This window comes from Pelmatolapia mariae, linkage group LG8 (assembly GCF_036321145.2).
Source record: "Pelmatolapia mariae isolate MD_Pm_ZW linkage group LG8, Pm_UMD_F_2, whole genome shotgun sequence".
NCBI classification, from domain to species: Eukaryota; Metazoa; Chordata; class Actinopteri; order Cichliformes; family Cichlidae; genus Pelmatolapia; species Pelmatolapia mariae.
Window position 1 is genome coordinate 25,648,043 of NC_086234.1, and position 20,035 is coordinate 25,668,077.

Genomic DNA, 20,035 nt, shown 5'->3' on the forward strand with positions numbered 1-20,035 from the left:
AAAATGATGAGTGCTAGACTGAAATAACTGAAGATTTTATGGTCACACTAGTAATGTGGCTCTACTGGCTTGGTTACTCCACCACCTTGGTAAACAGTCAGTGTCAGCATCTATGGTGATTTCCAGACTTTTGTTCTGGTGCCACAAGGTTCGTGCTTGTAGTTAAACAAAACTACTGTATACTGTCGTAGTGGAGTTCACTCCAAGTTCATAAACCTGTTTTGAGCATTCTTGTGGTCTTTTGGGTCAGATCTCATCTTATTTGCTTTTTTTAAGAATTTCATTTACTTCTTTTTTGTTATTGGATCCTTTAGAAACCCACTTTACCAGATTTCTTTACAGTTTCATCTTATGTGTTAGATTTTATGTTGACTGATGGGTTTTTGGCTGGAGACAGTTTGAAGAAAGGGGTTGAAAATCGAAACCCACCTCCTGGAACAGTGAAGTAATAAAATTCTTTATCTTATCATAGTAATGATTTAACATGATTGTATGTCCAGGACTGTTTTAGAGGAGGACTGAGGTTGCTGACAGCTGCTACTGTGAAGACTGGAAAAACAATCCTGATACGGATATCAAATAGTACACAGAAAAGCACTCAAGCACAGGCTGTGAGGAAGCTGTCGCTTTGCACCTGTTGTGCTGAGATGTTGGATAACTTTGATAATGAACAGAAGACAGACACTGTGCTTTGTTTCCTATTTGTATTAATATTATTAGTATCACCCAGATTGTTTTCAGGTACACACAGATGCAATATTTAGTCCACACAGCTCTATTTCATTCTTCTCTTTCAGGCATTCTTGTGTAATAGATGCCAATGATTGCTTGACTGGCTAAGGAAGCTGACCGCTCACATGCATGTGTGACATTTTTTCCTCCTGATGCTGTCATAAACAAATCATCAGTGGATGTTCTCGTGTTTACAGTAGCTTACAGTACTCTTGTTAATGTTAGTGCTGTGGCAATAAATATCTGCTTTCACTGTGTCAATCTGCAGAGGTACATCGCCTTGGAAGACTCCCAGGATGGCGAGAAGAAGGATCTCCAGTGTCGACTGGTGACGTTGGAATCTCACACACGGCAGCTAGAGCTAAAAACTAGAAACTATGCAGATCAGAGTAAGTTGAATTTGCATTGGTTTTACTGTAATGGCACACACACACACACACACACTCTGTGAACAGCATCAACAGTTTGAAGCTTTTGTGAATGTTTATTTTCCTGATGTGCCGCAGGGCAGATAGACCACCTGAATGAAGGCTATTAGTGACATACTATGAAGTGCTTAACTTACTAAATGAGCTCAAATAGAGTACGTTTAAAGCCCAGGAAAGTTTTACTGGGCTTTAATCTAAAAAAATAATATATCTTAGATGTAATATAATAAGTTTATTTCTGAAGTAGTACTTAAGAATGAAATCATCCCTCACAGTGTGGGAGCCTTTCAAAGGCATGAAAAAAAAAAAAACCCTTCATGATGTTGGCATACTCCACTGGTGACATAGTGTGTCACTGTCTGTTTGGTCCACCACAGTATCGCAGCACATACCTCTTCTTCCATGCTCAGGGGAAATTTGCGAATTCTCAGCAAATCTCTTTTTAATTCTTTCGATTTGATGCTTCCTCTTTTTTCTGGTTATGTCATTGTGCCAGTTTCATTTAGTCTGTAATTTATGTTCATGGTCAGAATTAGCAGCAGAGAGAACTGCATCACTGCACTGTGTTCCTGTCAGTGGAAACACATGTGCACTCTGTGTAAATCGCACCAAATTTAGCTCCAAGCTCTAATTGGATAATGTGTTTTGACAACAAGACATTTGCCATCAGGAGGTTTTCATGTTTTTATTATTTTGCCAATCTCAGCATTTTTCCTGGCACATAACAGGCCTTAATAGGCGAGACGACGTTTGACTAAATGACATCTGAATTGGAAAACTGATTTAAAAATCTGACAATGTTTTTTTTTTTTTAATGTAGAAAACTGTGAATTCATGTAGACTATGTGCAAATTCTGACACACAAGTGAGCCAGATTTTAACACAAGTCACGATCAGAACCAGATCAAGTCTTGTTTTATTTGTGAGAGGATTAATTGTTTGCGTGTGGGGCTTTCCTTAACAATCACTCTGTTTTGTGAACACACCTCTAAATAAAACCGCAGTTATTTCTGCTGCACTCTTTCACATCTACTTCCTCTATGAGCCCCCTCAAAAAACCCACACTAAATCACAGTTTTCACCACAATATGCAGCTGCTCTGGTGCTCGTCATTGCTAACGTGCATGTTAATTCTCAAGAATTCTCGAATCAAGCTTTGCTAAACATCTGCGGATTTGGACTTGAAACTTTGTGCATGTTTAAGGCAGAGGGTGCTGCTAGTGCTCAGGCTTCTGCAAACTTTTAGGGCCACCTTTGACGGAGTGCACTTGCATGGCTGGAATCTGAATAACACACTAAACTACTGCCCGACTGTTTGTGGCTGTCAGGTGGTCCTGCTCATTCAGGACCAAACACTGGAATCAGTAAGTTGTCCTCAACTGGCTGGATAGAACTCAGAGCAATGTTTATGTGTTTGTTTTTTATTAATTATAAAGATGCATCATTTCCATTCTTATTCCTTGAAGTTCCTTTAGCTTTTGTCAGACATGGATACAGCTACTGCAGACCTCGTTCTGTTAAATTCAGGGCATTCTGTGTTTAATATGAAGGTGTAAACAGTCATGTTGCTAACAGGTTCATCTCCATGACACTGACAGTAGTTGCACTATATTGTCTATGAATGAGGTTTTAGATCAAGCGACATCTGACGCACAACTCGGCCTTCTTAATAAAGGTAATCTATTTTTATAATTAAAAAAGTCAAGTTCTACATTTACTTTGTTAGCACACTGATACACACTTAAGTAGATATATCAAATATTAAATTTAGGCTTATATGTAAAGTTTATTAATTTCTGTAAGTCACATTGAAAACTTAGCTGAAAACCAGCTTTTAAACTGTGACTGTGCCTGAAAGCTCAACTCTAAGGATTACAGTGTCATTTGCTGTTAGATCAGTCCTGTAGTAAACTCAGAAGAAAGACTCCAAAAAAAATGAAATAAAACTACAAACAGCTGGAATCAGCACCCCCCCCCCCCCCCCCACACACACACACACACACACAAAGAAAAAACCTCAGACTAGTTAGTTAACTAGCTGTTATTCTGACCTGATTAACAAGAGGTTAACAGTATTTCAGAACATTTCACTCTCTAATAGATGTAAAATTATAAAGCAAAGAGAATCGTGGAAAACTCTTCAGTAAGCAAACTGTTGTCAGTCATCACTGGTCTGAGGCCTAAAGTTCAGACTGCTTAACAGAACTTTATTTCATAAATAGGTTTTGTTTCATGAACAGCTCCGAGGGTTCGGTTAGATTCTAGTTAGGCTTTTAGACAAAACCTGAAATTGTGTCTTTGATTAAAACTGTTTCCATTCGCATGTTTGCTGTTTAAAGCATTCTTCAAAGCATTTGTCTTTTAGCCAACTGAGCTACTCAACATGCAGGAGATACACATTCAGAGTGATGATGATTTATTTTTTTATTAATTTCATTATTATTTTTAGTAATGGAAAAGCAAAAAGGATGCCTTTTGGACTTGACGTTGGGTATTCAGAGCTGTGGGTCCATCTGCCCCCAGTTCTTTGGTGGCACTCGGGAGGATTTTGTTGGTGCATGGCAGCCCTCTCCTGGCTCTGAGATATTACTGCAGCAGATAACTGTATCATGCTCAGTGACATAACATGTAAAAATATTGGATTTCCCACTCTCATAGAGTCTAGTCTTTCAGTATTTTCAGTAAAGTTGGTTCTAGTCCTGTTCCTGTTTTCATTATATGAACTTTGTTTCTTATCCAGTTAGCAGATTGGAGGAGAGAGAAGCAGAGCTCAAAAAAGAGTACAATGCCCTTCATCAGAGACATACTGAGGTAAGAGTGTGAGGAGATGTTTGTATGGATGCTTTTACAGTAAGCTGTGGGGAAAAATCAGTAATATTATTATTTTTATAACTTGCACAGCATATAAATAAAGAATAAGTGAAAACGTGAAAACATTAAGATCAGATTATTTTGCAGTGTAATGATATTAAATATGTCTCATTATCCCAAAAAACATCAATCAAAGTAACAGGTTATAATCTCAGCATGATAGAATTTTCCACTGAACTAATGTGTATGTTTGTGTGTACATTTACCTGTTCTTTACCTGCATATTCAAGTTTATAAGGTTATTCAAAGTTATTCATGTCCTTCATATGTGGGGAGGACTTACCTGTGACCACACAATGAAGTGTTTTCAAATACAATGATAAGTAATGGATCATAAGTAACTGCACATCAAAAGTCGAGCCTTTTCTTTTTTCAGGAGACCATCAAGAATCAGTTTGAGTCTTAAATGGAAAAACAAATGTAACAACAAATTGTTGAGGAAAAGAAGAAAAATGATTTTAAACATGAAGAATCTGACTGTAAATTAGGTTTTTGCTGAGCCTTCAGTCTGTCCCTGTCTGTTGTTCATTATTTATCACTAACTGTTGCCTTAATGTCCAAATAAACCTCTGAGGCCTCAGCAGCCAACTGCTAATCTGAATAATGTTGAACAGGGGAGATGAAAGCCTAATGAAGGCTGTCACCTACACACTGCATCAACATGGTTCTTTGTAAGGCTGACTGTCACAGCTGTGGACCCAAAGCACTTCATATTCATTAGTGCAGTTTGTATCAGTGAGATCATTTCATGTCCTAATTCCACGATCGTCTCGCTTGTATATCTTTTAGATGATCCACAGCTACATGGAGCATCTGGAGCGGACTAAACACCAACATGCAGCGATGACAGCAGAGCCCTCAGATACAGGAACATCAGTCAGGACACGGTTAGACAGCCGCACTGTTTTTCTTTTTTCTTTTTTTCTCTCTTTTCTTGTTTCATATTATAGTTGGAGACAGTTGGGTACCTTCAATATTTGAACCAGCACAGGTACCTGAGAGTCCATATTTCACATTTGAGACTTTTTATTTATTGAAAACTTTTTACCTTCCTCACCACAGGGATGTAATAAAAAGGAAGTTCAAGCAGTCAGGCTTTGTTTGTCTTTGCAGGCTTAAAAAAACCCCAAAATCCCAGTAGGAGATAATTGGTGTCACGGTGATGATTACCAACTTCCTCTGTTAACCCGGGCTTTCTGCTTTGGGCTCTGCATGTGCTCACCCACAAATGGGAATCCATGCTTCCTATTACTCTGCAAAATGATCATTAGGAGTGTTGCCTACTCCAGCCACACATGTTATAACAAGGTGATGCTGATGAAATTGTGATTTTTAAAAATTTTCTATAAAATCTATTTTAAAAAGTAACAGTATTACGACACAGCAGCACTGTTGCAAACGAGACAAGAAATTAATGAGACTAGTTAATATTGGTGTTTAGCAGTGAACATGAGCACTGAAATAGCAGCTAACTATTTTAACGCTGAGTGTGTTCTCGGCGCTGCTGTTTATTTCTCAGGTGAAAGGCGTACATGAGAGTTCTGACACTTTAAACTGGATACATTAAAAACAGTAAAGGTTACAGTCGCACAGCCCACTAAAGACGTGGAAATGTAAAGTGTATTTTATTTATTGGACAAGTATTATGTGTGTGTGCGCGCTGTTATTCCAGTGATGTAAAAGAGACTTGGAACCAAGTACAACAACATTTATATTTTCTGCATCATCATCTCAAACAGTGGGAATGCACAGTTTGTGCTGCTGTAACTTTACAGCTTCATGTTAGTAAGGTCCAGCTTAACAATTTGCACATTTAAGATGATTTTTTTTTTTTACCCAGCGGAGAGTCTTCATTGCACTTAAAACATGCTGTAAACATAGTGAGTCCATGCTGTTAACTGTTAAGTTAAAACACTTACAAGCAGGGTAAACAGTCCAATTTCTGTGATAACTTATCCCGCTACAGGATTGGAAGCTATCGCTGCCTCTCTAAAAGCTTCATTTTTCCCTCTTTTCTTGACTTTGTATGATGTTATTTATAACATCATACAGATATTACTGTGCTCATCATTAAGAGTACAGGGGAAGTCGTCAAATGACAGCCTCACTTGTACCCTTAATGATGGTTTTGACACCTCAGTGTATATCAATAAAAACTTAATTTGATGACCATTTGAATAGAATTTTTCAAGGGTAGCTGCATAGGCAGAAGCTGCTCATTTCAGAAAAGAGCCTCAAAGGTTACAGCTAGTAGCTTTTCAAGAGGTAAAGGGTTAATGTGGGCAGCTCGGGCACACAGCTCTGGCTCAGAAGCCCCACCCACCTCCTGTTCAAACTTTCTCTTTACAAAGGGCAGCCAATCAGAAAGCAGTTGGCTTAAAGTGAAGGGGCATATATACAATAAGGATTATTATGAAGAGCTAATCACACAAAGCTACTCTAGCGGAGTCCAGGACTTAAAATATTGAGCTGAAAATGAGCAGAATAAGATGCCTACAACATCAGCATGAAGCATGTTAGCCTTGTGACATTAGCATTTAGCTCAACCTAACATGGCTGTGCTCAAGTAATTGAACATACAACACGTTCCAGGCACAGATGCATACAGATTCCTATACTGAGCTTACATATATAATCTAAATTTAGTAATCTAATTTTAATAATAACTTGGACTTGAACTTTGGACTCAAACCCAGGCCGCTGCTTTGTGGCCACACAGCCTGTAGTCACCTGAACACCCCTGAGCTAAACTGAAGGCCCCCCCCTTATTTTTTCTTTTTGTCCAGCATTTTTTTTTACTGTTGACAAAATTTAACATTAGATACCTGATGCATTCAGTGAATGCAGTTTCTCTCTCTCACACACACACACACACACACACACACACACACACACACACACACACACTCTCACATGCAGATGCACGCACTCTCACACACACGCACGCTCGTTTTGATCAGTCTCCTCATTTTGCAGCCAGTAAGCTGCAGCCTGAGAAGAGGCATATGGAACGAGCTGCCTCAGCATCCAAAAGGGAGAGGGAGATGGAGAGAGAGACGGAGAGGGAGGGTTGGTAGTGGGTGCTATCGCACGGAGAGAGGGAAAGCGTCAGAGTGTTCTAGACTGCACAGTGGCTGCCGTGTGGCATCTCGGCAGAGGATAGGAAGAGGAAAGGAGCAAGAAAAACAATCACCTTCCAGTGGAGTACAGTGAAACGAGAGCTGAAGCTACCAGTCTCTCTCTGCTCCGGATCATCTGCCATGCTGCTCTAATCTCTGACTGGTGCTGAAGCCACCAGGATTACTGTTGTTGTGATTGTTGCTGACACATTGCTGCGCTTCTGACCTGCTCCCACTGTCTCTTGGTGCCTCAGCACTGAGCTGCAGAGCCCACAGCTCTGCACTCATTGGGGACTTTGACCTAGGAGGATACAACATCTTTGACTTCTGCCGTAGATGTACCCGCAGTAGTAAAACCGAAAACAGCAGAGTGCGGTTACCTGTCTCCGGCGAGGGGCCATGATTTGGGGGGGCCATGAGCCCCGGGTGTATGCTGCTGTTTGTTTTTGGCTTTGTAGGGGGAGCGGTGGTCATCAATTCTGCTGTGCTGGTCTCTCTATCAGTGCTGCTGCTGGTTCACTACTCTGTTTCTACCGGAGGCTTACCTGCCCTGCCTTCCTTACCCTCCTTACCCAGACCCAGCAGGTACAAAATATGTTTGTTTGTGTTATGTGAGTGCGTAGTTGTGTGAAATCAGTAATTGCAGCGACAGAGTCTTTGAAACCTTGCAGTGTTGCTGCCATGTGGGTGTGTTTGTCTGACACTATCAGACTGCACTCTAAAAGTAGGTCAAAAGAGAGAGAGGGATGTGAGTGGCATGAGTCATATCTTGACTAAATCATCTTTCCCAATTTCACCTTTGAAATTGGTGGTTTTGGTGGGTGTACTAGTTGATAATAACCATCTTTTGAATGTAAAACTGGTGCTGGTAAGCTTAACATGTAAAATATATTTTTCCCCCTGTTATGTTTCAAAAAACAAAAACGAGTGCTGCTCACCATCAGTGGGCCTGCGTGTGACTGCTGTGTCTATTGTTTTTTTTAGGGCTGCTTTTAATGGCTGCTTGCCGGCTGCTTTATTCCCCATGGCAGCCATTGTTCTCTTCACTCTACAACAGTTTTTTTTTTTTTTTGGTCACTGTAGTGTGAAAAGCTGCTTGTGTGTATTAGCTCGATGCAGTGGAGAATGCTGTATTACAGTTGTTGTCAAAGTTTGTGTACATCACTTCCAGGCAGCTGAGCTGCCAGAGTTTATTTATTGAAGTTGAAGATGATTTCTTCCTAAGCTGTACATTAATAACACAGATCACAAAATGCACCTTTTCTCTGGTAGAGGCTGGTAAAGTTGGTTTTGTGTGACTTGCCTGAGCCTAGTAGTTGGGAGCTAATTGAGTTTATGAGGCAACAAGTTATTTTTCTCCTCCCACCACTTCAGTGCCAAGGGAGTCTTTGCTACAACACCTCTCTGTGAAATCCCCACACAACAAAATTCACACACTTTGTTGTTTTGTCTAACTGATTACATCATGATGATCTGCTTTCACTGCACTGGAAAATGTCCATTTAATTTAGCAAGATCAAATTAAATGGAAGATTTTTTGGGTGTATAACAGTAACTGTTTAACAAAACAGAATAAAAAGGATTTAATTCAGTAAGAAACCATGGTTTGTATAGTATCACATAAACTACACTCATTAATGTACACGTCCTGCATTTCTCTGTGGTTCCTTTTTAATTAAGACCTCCTCTGCTGCAAAATAAATGTAATCTTTAGCTCTGCTAGCAGTGTTACTACAATATCTCAGCAACTAATGGATTAAACATGATTAAAATTTGGTATAGATATTCATGGAGCTTATCAAATTCAGTCATGATAAACTTACTAAGCCAATTCAAGGTGGATTTGCACAAAGCGTAAAATCCTCTATCTATCATACAGACCTTGTCAGTCACTTGCCAAAGGAATAATATTCTTGGGATAAGTTGTTAACTTTAGTGATACCTTAACCTTTTTCTTTATGAGCACTATAATCAGGTCAGAATTTTAATTTTAATTAATGCTGTAGTTTAAGACCAACTACTAAATAATTATTAGCTTACAACTTGTGATTGCCAAGACATACGTGTGCATGGATAATTCTTTGCCATGGGAATGACCAATGGCCTTTCTGTAGAGCTTGGAAGTATATTTGTAACTACAGGTGTTGCTGTTGTGGTCAGTAGAAAGAATGCAGGCTTAAAACACTTTACTTTTTAAACTTGGAAGATATTTTTTTATACAGTCTGTGGGAGTAACCCACAGTACCCATGTGGCAGCTAACGTCAGTCTATGTGGCTTTGTTTTTAAAGCCTCACATTCTGAGCAGCCAGACTAAAACGTAGACCCGGAGTTTTATTGTTCTGTCAATGCGGCACTATTGTTTTTGTGCAAAGGTTATGCCTTTGAAAATTAAAATGATTAATGTGGACGTAGCTAAAGATTGACCTCAGAGACCAGCTCACATACGTCTCTGAGGACAGTACCTTGATGGGCTCTGATGGCACTGTAGGTATGCTGCAGCAGTTAATTTCCAGTAAGAAATAAAGAGTTTTCATTTTCTACTATGTAATTAGGCTTTATGTTTAAATATTTAGTATATTTAGTATATTTAGTATTTGGAACAAATAAAAACAAACTGCAAACTGAAAAATATGTGTCTCATTCCTTTTTAATTTTTTTTTTTTATTCTGAACATCTTTTATACCTTTTATGTATTGAAGGAAATTATTCATTTACATCTTGTTTCAGTGTTTTAATGAAAGTGTTTGGATGATTTTCACATTTTCCGTTGGGATTTTTAACGTTGGAATGGCTAATTGTAAAACATTAACTGACCAGTCCCTTAGAAAATCGTTCACTCCTTCCAAAGTTGTTCTCATCACTTTTGAGTTATCCCTCTTTCTGCATCTCTCTGTCTCCAGGAAGGAGCGTCCAGTCTCCATGGGCCTGTTCCAACTTCCTGCAGCTGATGGCATGACCCCTGACCTCCACAGAGAACCCGTGGACACCCCATCTGAACCATGGAGATTCAACAACCTTAGCCATCCACGGTCTAACACCAGCCTCAAGGTATGACATAGGCAGGTCACAGTTTGCACTGTTAATTCATTCCAAAGAAAGACTTCTCTTCATATCAACGATTCCAAAGTGTGAAGTTAGCAAGCTTCCCACGGATCAGACCCATGACATCATCTCGTGTTCGCTTAAGAGTTTGTGAAACCAAATCGAAAGCATCCAGTGCCAGCAGAAACACCAAAGAAAGAATACATTTCCATCCAGAGAGAAAGGGTTGTTCAGTGTGTCCAGAATTTTTAACAGCGCGTGTGTGTGTGTGTGTGAGAGAGAGAGAGAGAGATGGGGTGGCGTGGAGCCCAGGAAACAGGGAAAGTGGTACCATTCGGGGGCCTGCCTTTAACCTCAGGGGAGGGTAGAAAGGACAGTGTGTCTTCACATTGTTGCTGTTGGTAACCATGCTTCCAGCAAAGCTCCATCATGAATATTTATGAGCATCTAATAAGTATTCATTTGTAGTAATTACACTAGTACTGGGTCAAGAGGACATTTTAAGAGTGTGAAAGTGAAATAACGTTCAGTTACCAAAATTTTGCAATGCTGGTATATCCCAGTGTATCCTTTTTCCAACTTAGCTTTTACACAATGACACAGTTTTACACTTCACTCTTAGTCCAGCTGCACAGCAGCGCCTTTGTGTTTTGTCCTCTTAGTTGACATTTTCAGAAGATTTAGAGTTAATGATCCCATTCCCCCGCCACGTTCAGCAGCTTGTGTGTGCGTTTATGTGCAGATGTTTTTTTGGAAGCTTAGGAAAGAGCCACAGTCAACAGTTGAGCACTGTTCTCCCCCAATTGGCCGTACAGTGTAACTATAGCAACAATGGAGTGACGCCATTGTGCAGACAAGAAACGTGAAAGGAAATACTCCCACCGGTGCAGAGGGAGGAGAATAGGTGGACTCGGAGAGGGAAGAGGGATCATGTTAGAGGAAACTGTAGCATGGATATAATTTCATTCTCTAATACTGTCTGCGAACGCCTCTTTATCCCTTTTGTGTTTGTCAAGATGACAGAGGGATCTGGATGATGGTGTTATTGTCCTGATTGATTCTTTTGCATCAGCACTGTCCTATTTATGGGATAGAGGTCTTCGGCATTAGAGGATCAAAACAATTGAGGCTTAGAAAATCGAAATGCCTCTGCTAAGTGCTCGTGAACTTTAGAGTACGAACGTAATACTTGAAAGTTTTGATTTGATTGACTTTTATAGAGAGCCTTCGGCAAAGAGGTGACCTTTACTGCCAAAGGAAGCCTTGAACAGGACTCACTGCTATGTTCAGGCCTTTCCCACACTTTTCCTGTTGTTGGCTTTTGAGCTTTTCATCTTCCTTAGAGTGGTTTCACATTAGCGTGGCCACTATATAGCAGTAAAACTATATAGTGTGTTTAGTGAATAATTCATTTCCAATATTTCTCAGCTTGAAGAACTGTTTTCTCCAGTCACAGTGGAAGGTGAAAGTTCACCACAGAATGTTCCCAATGTGGATGTTGATCAGGACCAGGTAGAAACTATAGCCTGTGCATCCACCAGGCTAATGTAGTTCTGTGCTCTGTGTCTTAGGTGGTTTGCAAGTTTTGCTCTGTGTGTGTGTGTGTGTGTGTGTGTGTGTGTTTTAATATTTGCTCATACTAAAAACTAAAAATACCTTAAGTCCCAGTAATAATGCACGATGCTTGCCTAGCAATGGAGTGTTTTAGCAGTATCAGAAGGGGAAGTGCCTCTTTTATTAAATTAACTAGAAACAATAATTCAGGTTTAAAAGATATTTTAAAAGATTTGTGAAGTTGAGCTGTTTGGGGCCTGCATCCCAGATTGAGGGAAACTTGTAGTTCTTAAACCTGTTTAAATGGGGAAATATTCTTTGAGGCAGAATGGACTCTGCACCAGACCTGTAACAGTGCACCACTCTGAGCCCGGCATTGAGGATCCTAGAAAACTGATCAAGAAGCTGGTTATCAAGTGATCCAGTTAACTAGCAGATAACTACATGCGACATCCACTAAACTTGGAATGATGTCCTGTATAGACTGTTAGTAATTACAGCAGCAAAAAATGCCTTGTAGCGGAATATACAGTGTAAACTGAAGACTGTCGGAGGTGAGGTCAGATAAGTAACTGAAAATCAGTCAAAAGTGACGTTTCTTATATCGGAATAATCCTGCCCATGTTGGGGACGGAGTTTTGACTGGAAAGCTCGAGCAGCTTGTGCCAAAATAAAAATGCTTTTTATTTCATTGAGATACATTTTTGGTTTTTAGTAAAGATGACATCAAACAAGATGATGAAAACTGCAGGATGGAGTAGTTTCAACAACACTTGGAGCACAGTCATAATACAGAGGAAAAAAGTAGTTTGGCATATTTACAGTATAAGCCTAGTGAAGTATATGTACAGCGGGGGAAATAATTATTTGCTATCCTGCTGAATTTGTAAGTATGTTCACTTAAAGTAATGAACAGTCTGTTTTTTATGGTAATTTCATTTTAATGGAGAGTGAGAAAGAGAGAGAACATGAACCACAAATAAAAAACAAACAAACCCCAAAATCAAATTACACAAGTCATAAAATGATTTGCATGTCATTAAGTGAAACAATTATTTAATCCCAAAGCAAAACATGACAGTACTTGGTGGAGAAATCCTTTTTGGCGCGCACTTTGAACAGTAAGACATTTCTAGTTGGTCACCAGGTTTTCACACATCTCTGGAACGAGTTTGGCCCACTCGTCTTTACAGAAACTCTGTAAATCTGCTGCTTGGCGACTCAAAGCTTCAGCTCCGTCCACAGATTTTTATGGCAGGATTGAGGTCTGGAAACTGGCTAGGCCACTCCATGATCTTACTCTTCTTGTTTTTTAGACACTCATTTGATGCCTTGTTCGTCTATGGTATTGTAATATTTTAGCTTTAATTGAATAAAGGGTTTGTTTAGCATGTTGCATTCTGGGTTGGGTTTTGTTGTGTATCCGCATCTGCATGGTAAAATGTTCCCATTTTAACATAGTTAACACATAATATTCTGTTTGAATGAAGGAAATGTAGATTCTCCTTACTGATGATGTCCTAGTGGAACTACAATTGAATGACAGTCATTTTTTAGTGAACTTTGCTTGGCTTTGTTATGAATGCAGTGAGGTGCACATAACCTACTTTTTACAATTGATAAGGAGTGAGCCTGAGGCTCATAGTTTTATTTTTTGCTACCTTGTATCTTCTGATTGCCATTTTCCTCCTTCACCTTAAGGATGAACTGTCCCAACTGAACTGTGGGAGTTCCAAGTCCAACACGCAAACCAACCAGGGAAGCGTCTCTAAAAACGGAACACCTGTGTCTTTACAAGATGGAGGGTCCAAATCCACCACTCCCTCGCTGGGGGGTGCCTCTAAATCAAACACCCCCACATCTAACTACAGCAATAATTCTCAGTCCACCACACCACTGTCTCCTTTTGATGGTGGTTCTACTGGCATGAGTCCCATGTCTAGTCTTGGGAGAGGGTCTGCTTCTGATGTTGCCATGGAGTCTGTGGACACCCCCTTAAAGGACCAGGAAACTTCAGATGGCCACAACAAAAACCTGGACTGGAGCAGTGGAAAGCCAGAGAGCAATAAGAACATAGCAGCGGTGCAGGAAGGACAGCAGAAGGGTCCTGAGTCTGATACTACACCTCTTAAAGAGGATGGTCAGTACTTCTGTTATCACAGGTTCTCTGTTGCGGTAACATGACTGCACTGCCTTGTAATTGTTCTCAGTTAAGACTGTTCCAGTATTAAATCTGTGCTGGTTATAGATGGAGCAGATAGCCTGGAGAAGTCTGAGGTGCAGGCTATCATAGAGTCCACCCCTGAGCTGGACATGGACCTCGCTGGCTGCAGAGGAACAAGGTACAGCAGTAATCTAAGAGCATAAGCAATAATTATGTTTATCAATAATATGAAGTTTTTAAAAATATATATCTTCATCAGTTTATCTGTGAGCTTTTACACAACTATTTAAAAAAAAAAAAAAAAAAAAAAAAAATATATATATATATATATATATATATATATATATATATATATATATATATATATATATATATATATATATATATATATATATATATATATATATATATATATATATATATATATATGTATATGTATATGTATATGTGTGTGTATATGTGTGTATATATATATATATATACACAATTACACTCATGTTCATCATATTCATTATAACCTCGCTAATGAGCCTCACCTTATCAGTCCTCTTTATTGCTGATAAAAGTGTTAAAGTATTGCAAAATCACGCATTCCTCTTCATGATAATAATCCTTTTCTCCCTTTCCTCTGCGTCCCACCTGTCCATTCAGCACACCAACTAAAGGTGGCGTAGAGAATCTAGCATTCGACCGCAACACCGACTCTCTGTTTGAGGAGCTGTCGTCTGCAGGAAATGACCTCATAGGAGATGTGGATGAAGGAGCTGACCTGCTGGGTAAGAAGTCTCACTCTGTCAGGAGTAACGATGTAGCCTCAGTCTTTAATTTTACTACCAATTTTACCCTCCTCTCGTATTCTCTGAATTGTCTTTTCTTTGGCTGTCGGGCATTGTCATCTATACAGATGAGTTTTCTGGTGTGTGTCAGTGAATTTCCCACTCTATTAACTAGCTCATCGATTTCCTCATTTGTGTGTATAATGTGTCCCCTCTGTGACGTTTCTTTCCTGGATATCCAGAGTAAATTATAGTGCCCCTGCTGTGCTGTGAAGAGCCGTGATGTTATAAATTAGACGTGTTAAAACGAGAGCACTTAACCTACTTGCAGAGTCTCATAAAGCGCTTTCTTATTCCCCTTTGCATGACTCTCAGACTACAACTTTTTAGGTAAGACTGAGAGAGTTAGTGTGTAGGACAGACATACATGTGTAAGAACTTAAAAATACTACACAATATAGAATAAAAAAATAGGTGTCAGTAAGATTTTGATTGATATTTTGATTTAATATCGCTCTCTGATCATTTTCAGGTATGGGGCGCGAAGTTGAACACCTTATCCATGAGAACACCCAGCTGCTAGAGACCAAGTGAGTAATCACTGTAACTACTGAAGAGCCACCTATCATCTCAGTGTACAAGCAAAGAGCCAGCAAACTGACAGACTGCGCTTACCAAGCCGTACAATTTGGTGTTAGGCAGCAATCACAAGCAAGCACCTTTCTAAGTGAAAAGTTTTGGAGGTGAGCTGTTCAAGGTGTGCCAGTTTAGTACACAAGTATTTTATTTCAATGGTGACCAATGCAGACTATTAAGAGCAGCAAAAATAAGTGTATCCCAGAGTGCTGCAAACCTGCCAGCTGCCACAGGGCGAGAGGCAAGGTGCATCCTGGACAGGTGAGCCGCTGTGCTTGTCTGCAGACAGACAATCAGTCACACTCACATTCAAACCTGCGGTTAATTTAGAATCACTAATGAGCCTACAACAGTACAGTTATAATACAGTGTGAGGACTGAGTTACAGCCCACAGTTTGGACCTTTTGTACTCACAGCTTCAGACACCAGTGAGTACAGACATGTCATAAACTGACACTGTGCCTCGCTAGTTAAAGCCAGATAAGTATTTATTTATTTATTTCTAAAGGCATAAGAGGGTCTTATGTTGTCACAAGCTGTTAATAAATCTGTGGTCCAATATGTCACTGTGTCTCCTGGTGCACGCACAATGTGGCTGCCGATGAATTTATGGTCATGCAGAGAGAGTGTGTTCGCTGTCCGCCTGTCTGTCTGCAGTGAGTTAGGTTTGGTTACAGCTGGTCTGTGGGCCTTTCTTGCTCGTGTTATTGTTGGTCCGTGAGCCACCTGCAAAAAAAGAGCGGAGTTGTAACATGCAAAGCACTGAAGTGAAACGGCACAGAGGAACAGCTGAAAGTGTTAAAAACAATGAAAATCGTCCTCTGCAGCCACTGTCTCTGCTTTTCATGCTTTATTTTTGGATCTTTGAGGTACGTGTTTCTCCCGTTCCCGATGAACCGTGCTATTGCTCCCTGCTCTACTTTGGCACCAGTTAACATTTGACAGATGCATACATGATTCATCATCTGCCTTCCAGCAGCATGCAGTCAGGATCTCTCTCCTGCACTCTGTCCGACCGAAAAGAGTATGCGGGACCATAAATTCAGCTTTACTTTATTTTAAAAATGGCTGATGAGTGGAGTCACGTTTCCACCTTTAAAATAACCAGCTGGGCTTTTTTTGGCTCTACTTGATAGACTTTTACCACAGAGTTAAAATTTGTCAGTTTATGGCTAAATGAATATAGAAATAACCAATATTGAGGAACAGAGCAATGGTGCCCCCTTGTGTTTAAAATTTATATTACAGCAGATTGTGTGTTTTTTCTGCATATGTATTACTTTTCAGAAATGCTTTGAATGTGGTGAAGAATGACCTGATATCTCGTGTGGATGAGCTGTCGTGTGAGAAGGAGGTGCTGCAAGGAGAGCTGAATGCTGTCACACACGCCAAGACCAAACTGGAGGAAAAAAACAAAGAATTAGAAGAAGAACTTAAAAAGTGAGTCGGCTTCAAAACACAATGTATAAATGAATTGCCCACCAGTCGAGGGTTTGCATTTTTACAGTTGTGACAGACTGAGTGTGTACTTTGTTACTCTGTCGCAGAGTTCGAGCAGAGCTGGACGAAGCCAAACAGAAGGTCAAGAATGACAATGAGGATGATGTGAGTCCTTGGCGCTTGTTATTTCTGCTTGTTGCATTCGTATACAAGTCTGAGCAGCGTAGAATGTCGAGGTATTTGACTTGCTATAAGTATGATTATCTTTAAGTAAAGATTGGTCTCCTGCCTGCAGAGTGATGTGCCTACAGCACAGAGGAAGCGCTTCACCAGAGTGGAGATGGCCAGAGTGCTGATGGAGAGGAACCAGTATAAGGAGAGACTCATGGAGCTGCAGGAGGCCGTCAGATGGACGGAGATGATCCGGTAACATGATCATCTGAGTCCATATATAAATGTTCTTCTGCACACAGAGCTGAAGTAAAATATATGCTAAGACAGGAAGTTTGTTAGAAATTGTTAGAATTTTTTGTTTGTTTTTTTTCTTTCAGGGCTTCAAAGGAGAACCCAACTCTTCCAGAGAAAAAGAAGTCCAGCCTCTGGCAGTTGTAAGCTTAAGTGTTTTTATGTTTTTTAACTTGAGGACTTAAATCACAACTACCATGATTGTTAATATTTATTGCTCTTCTTCTGTATTCCATGTTTGAATGGTTTCTCCAGGATGTAGGTAAATCTGACACGATAAACATAACTGACCTTCGAAGCTCTCATCTTATAACAAACCCCTAACAGAGGAGAGCAATCCAGAGAGCAGTGCCTCTGATTTCAGTTCTCAGACCAGTCGTAGATTCTTGATTACGTTTTAAAACAGGTTGTAAAAATCAACCTCAGAAGCTTCTGAGGCAGCTGTTGTTCTCCTTTGTTAGTGTCCATAAGGATTGAGTTTGGTTTGAGGCTGAGCACTATTTGAAACAGTTCTTTGGGACTGGAATAACTGCACTTATAAAACCGTATCTGACAAATGTGCATCTCTGCCTTTTTCCTGTGTGTCCCTCTATTCTGCCTGATGTTGTGACGTCTGTGTGCAGGAGGTGTGTTGGGAGGGTTGGTGTAGAGTGGGGAGGGAACTCAGAAATATGGGTGGAGTGTTTTGGTTAAAACAGTTAAAGATATAATAGATTTAATAGAGTCTAACACCACATTTAAAAAAAAAAAAAATTAAAGTAGCTTTGCATGATTCACAGTTTAAAGCGATTCTTATTTATCTGGTACTGGGCCTCTGTGCAGCACCTCAATTAATCCACTGTGTGTAACGAGCGCTTTTAGCTCCCTTCTCCATCCATTTAAGCCAGCTTTCTCCTGATTGGCTGTCCCTTACAGACAAAAGATATAAATAGCAGTTGGAGCTGGTGTGCTCACAGTGGGCAGTTTTCCAGAGATGACCATATTAGGGTTTTCCAGTCTCTCTGACAAAAGTCCAAAAGTAGAAAAAAAACAGTCTGAAAGGAAGAATTTGGAGCAGTGTGAGGCCTCAGCTTTGGCCTCAGAGGATTTGCTTGCACATACATTAATTATATATATCATATATACACTAAGGAAAAACATAATTGGTCCACTTTAATTGACAGATATTTTCCTATGTTAATTAGAAAAATGGTAAACATTTATCACTATATGTAGATAGCTAAAAAGCTTGTTTGCTTACTGTAGAGGAGTTGTGGGAATGTGAAGTTGTTTTTGGTCAGGCCTGTTCTGCTCTGTGTTGACTAACATCCTAGTCAGTGCTCAGTATTAACCCCGCACTCCCTGCTCTCCAGCATTCTGAATTTACAGGTGCTCTGATGCATTTCTGTTTAGAAGACGAATTAATTCCCTGGTCTGAATGAAAGCTAGCATGGTGTGTTGGCATTGGGAGAGGAACCTTTTTTATTCTTAAATGTTAAACCCTACCTGTGTTGCTGGAGCTACTGCTTTTGTGTCCGCCCCTCTATATGTTTGTCTGTGTGCTTTTTTTTCCCTCCTTCCCCCCCTTTTTCCCTTTCCACTTCCCTGCCCTTACACCTCCAGTTTCAGCCGTTTGTTCAGCTCGTCGGGCGGAGGAGCCAAGAAGCCGGCAGCGGAGGCCCCAGTAAACGTCAAGTACAACGCACCCACCTCTCAGATTCAGCCGTCCGTCAAGAAGAAGAGCAGCACCCTGCAGCAGCTGCCCAGTGACAAGAGCAAAGCCTTTGACTTCCTCAATGAGGAGTAAGTCAGAAAACGCACACACTGTTAGTCGTGTTTGCTGAGATTACTTTTGGAGCACTGACCAAAGATCACAAACATCCCACTCATATTCATTTTTAATTTTTCCAAATATTTTCTTCAGTGATAAATTCTTTGATCCAAGTGTCCAAAAGTATTCAGCTTGTTTTAGCTTTGCTATTTAACTTTTACACTAGGAAATAAAAATCCCACTTCAAATGTTCCATTCATCCATGGCCTTCCACTTCAGGGTTGCCTATCCCAGCTGTCATAGGGCGAGAGGCAGGGTAGACCCTGGGCAGGTCGCCAGTCTGTCGCAGGGCTAACACATAAAGACAGACGATCATTCACACTCACATTCACACCTATGGTTAATTGAGAATCACCAGTTAACCTAACTGCATGTCTATGGACTGTGGGAGGAAACCCGAGTACCCACACGAACATGGGGAGAACATGCAAAATCCAAGAAAGGCTCCAGCCACGTGGTGCTGAACCCAGAACCTTCTTGCTGTGAAGCAGCACTGCTAACCACCACGTCACCTTGCTGCCCTTCAACTCACATTTGATAAATTAAACATTTAGGCTGTCAAGATTTGAGCTCTGGTCAGTGCAGCCACAAACTACAGAAACACGTGTGAGTTGAGGAGAAGTGAGACAAGTTGAGAATCTGCAGGAAGACACAATGGACAACAAATCAGTAATTAAATCAAGGGGTAAGTCATCAGTGTTTCAGCAGTTTCCTGTACCTCGCTCGAAATCATAGCAGCCTACCTGCACCTCAGTCTGACTTAGTTTGCATGTTTGTTGTGAGAAGCGGATGCCCTGATCTGTAGTCACCTTTCTTTAGTCAGCCATAAACTGTGTAGAGGAGCTGAGGCGGTAGTATAGTGGCTACTGAAATGAAAGAAAGCAAATCTTCAGTTGAAGAGGAAAAAAGAAAAATAATCGATGAAAAATTTTCATTTCTTTTATTTAGCCTTGTCATCTATGAGTTCAATAATTTCTCTTAACTTTTCTTGTCCGC

At 40.2% G+C, this 20,035-nt stretch overlaps 1 protein-coding gene across 8 annotated transcripts in view; it reads left to right on the top strand.

Moving 5' to 3' along the window:
• The window catches only part of spag9b (sperm associated antigen 9b), a 37,040-nt gene that overhangs the window by 8,534 nt on the left and 8,471 nt on the right, over positions 1–20,035 (top strand). For 2 of the 8 annotated variants that reach the window (XM_065471564.1, XM_063481663.1), the window contains exons 3-16: positions 1,001–1,121; positions 3,901–3,971; positions 4,821–4,918; positions 10,052–10,199; positions 13,449–13,887; positions 13,996–14,089; positions 14,563–14,687; positions 15,063–15,077; positions 15,220–15,277; positions 16,612–16,764; positions 16,872–16,929; positions 17,060–17,190; positions 17,316–17,372; positions 18,832–19,011. In XM_065471564.1, coding sequence (XP_065327636.1) covers positions 1,001–1,121; positions 3,901–3,971; positions 4,821–4,918; positions 10,052–10,199; positions 13,449–13,887; positions 13,996–14,089; positions 14,563–14,687; positions 15,063–15,077; positions 15,220–15,277; positions 16,612–16,764; positions 16,872–16,929; positions 17,060–17,190; positions 17,316–17,372; positions 18,832–19,011 — 1,748 coding nt within the window. Of the gene's footprint in view, positions 1–1,000; positions 1,122–3,900; positions 3,972–4,820; positions 4,919–7,161; positions 7,736–10,051; positions 10,200–13,448; positions 13,888–13,995; positions 14,090–14,562; positions 14,688–15,062; positions 15,078–15,219; positions 15,278–16,611; positions 16,765–16,871; positions 16,930–17,059; positions 17,191–17,315; positions 17,374–18,829; positions 19,012–20,035 lie in introns of those variants that run through there. The other 6 variants (XM_063481668.1, XM_063481666.1, XM_063481665.1 and 3 more) reach the window with 5 other exon arrangements.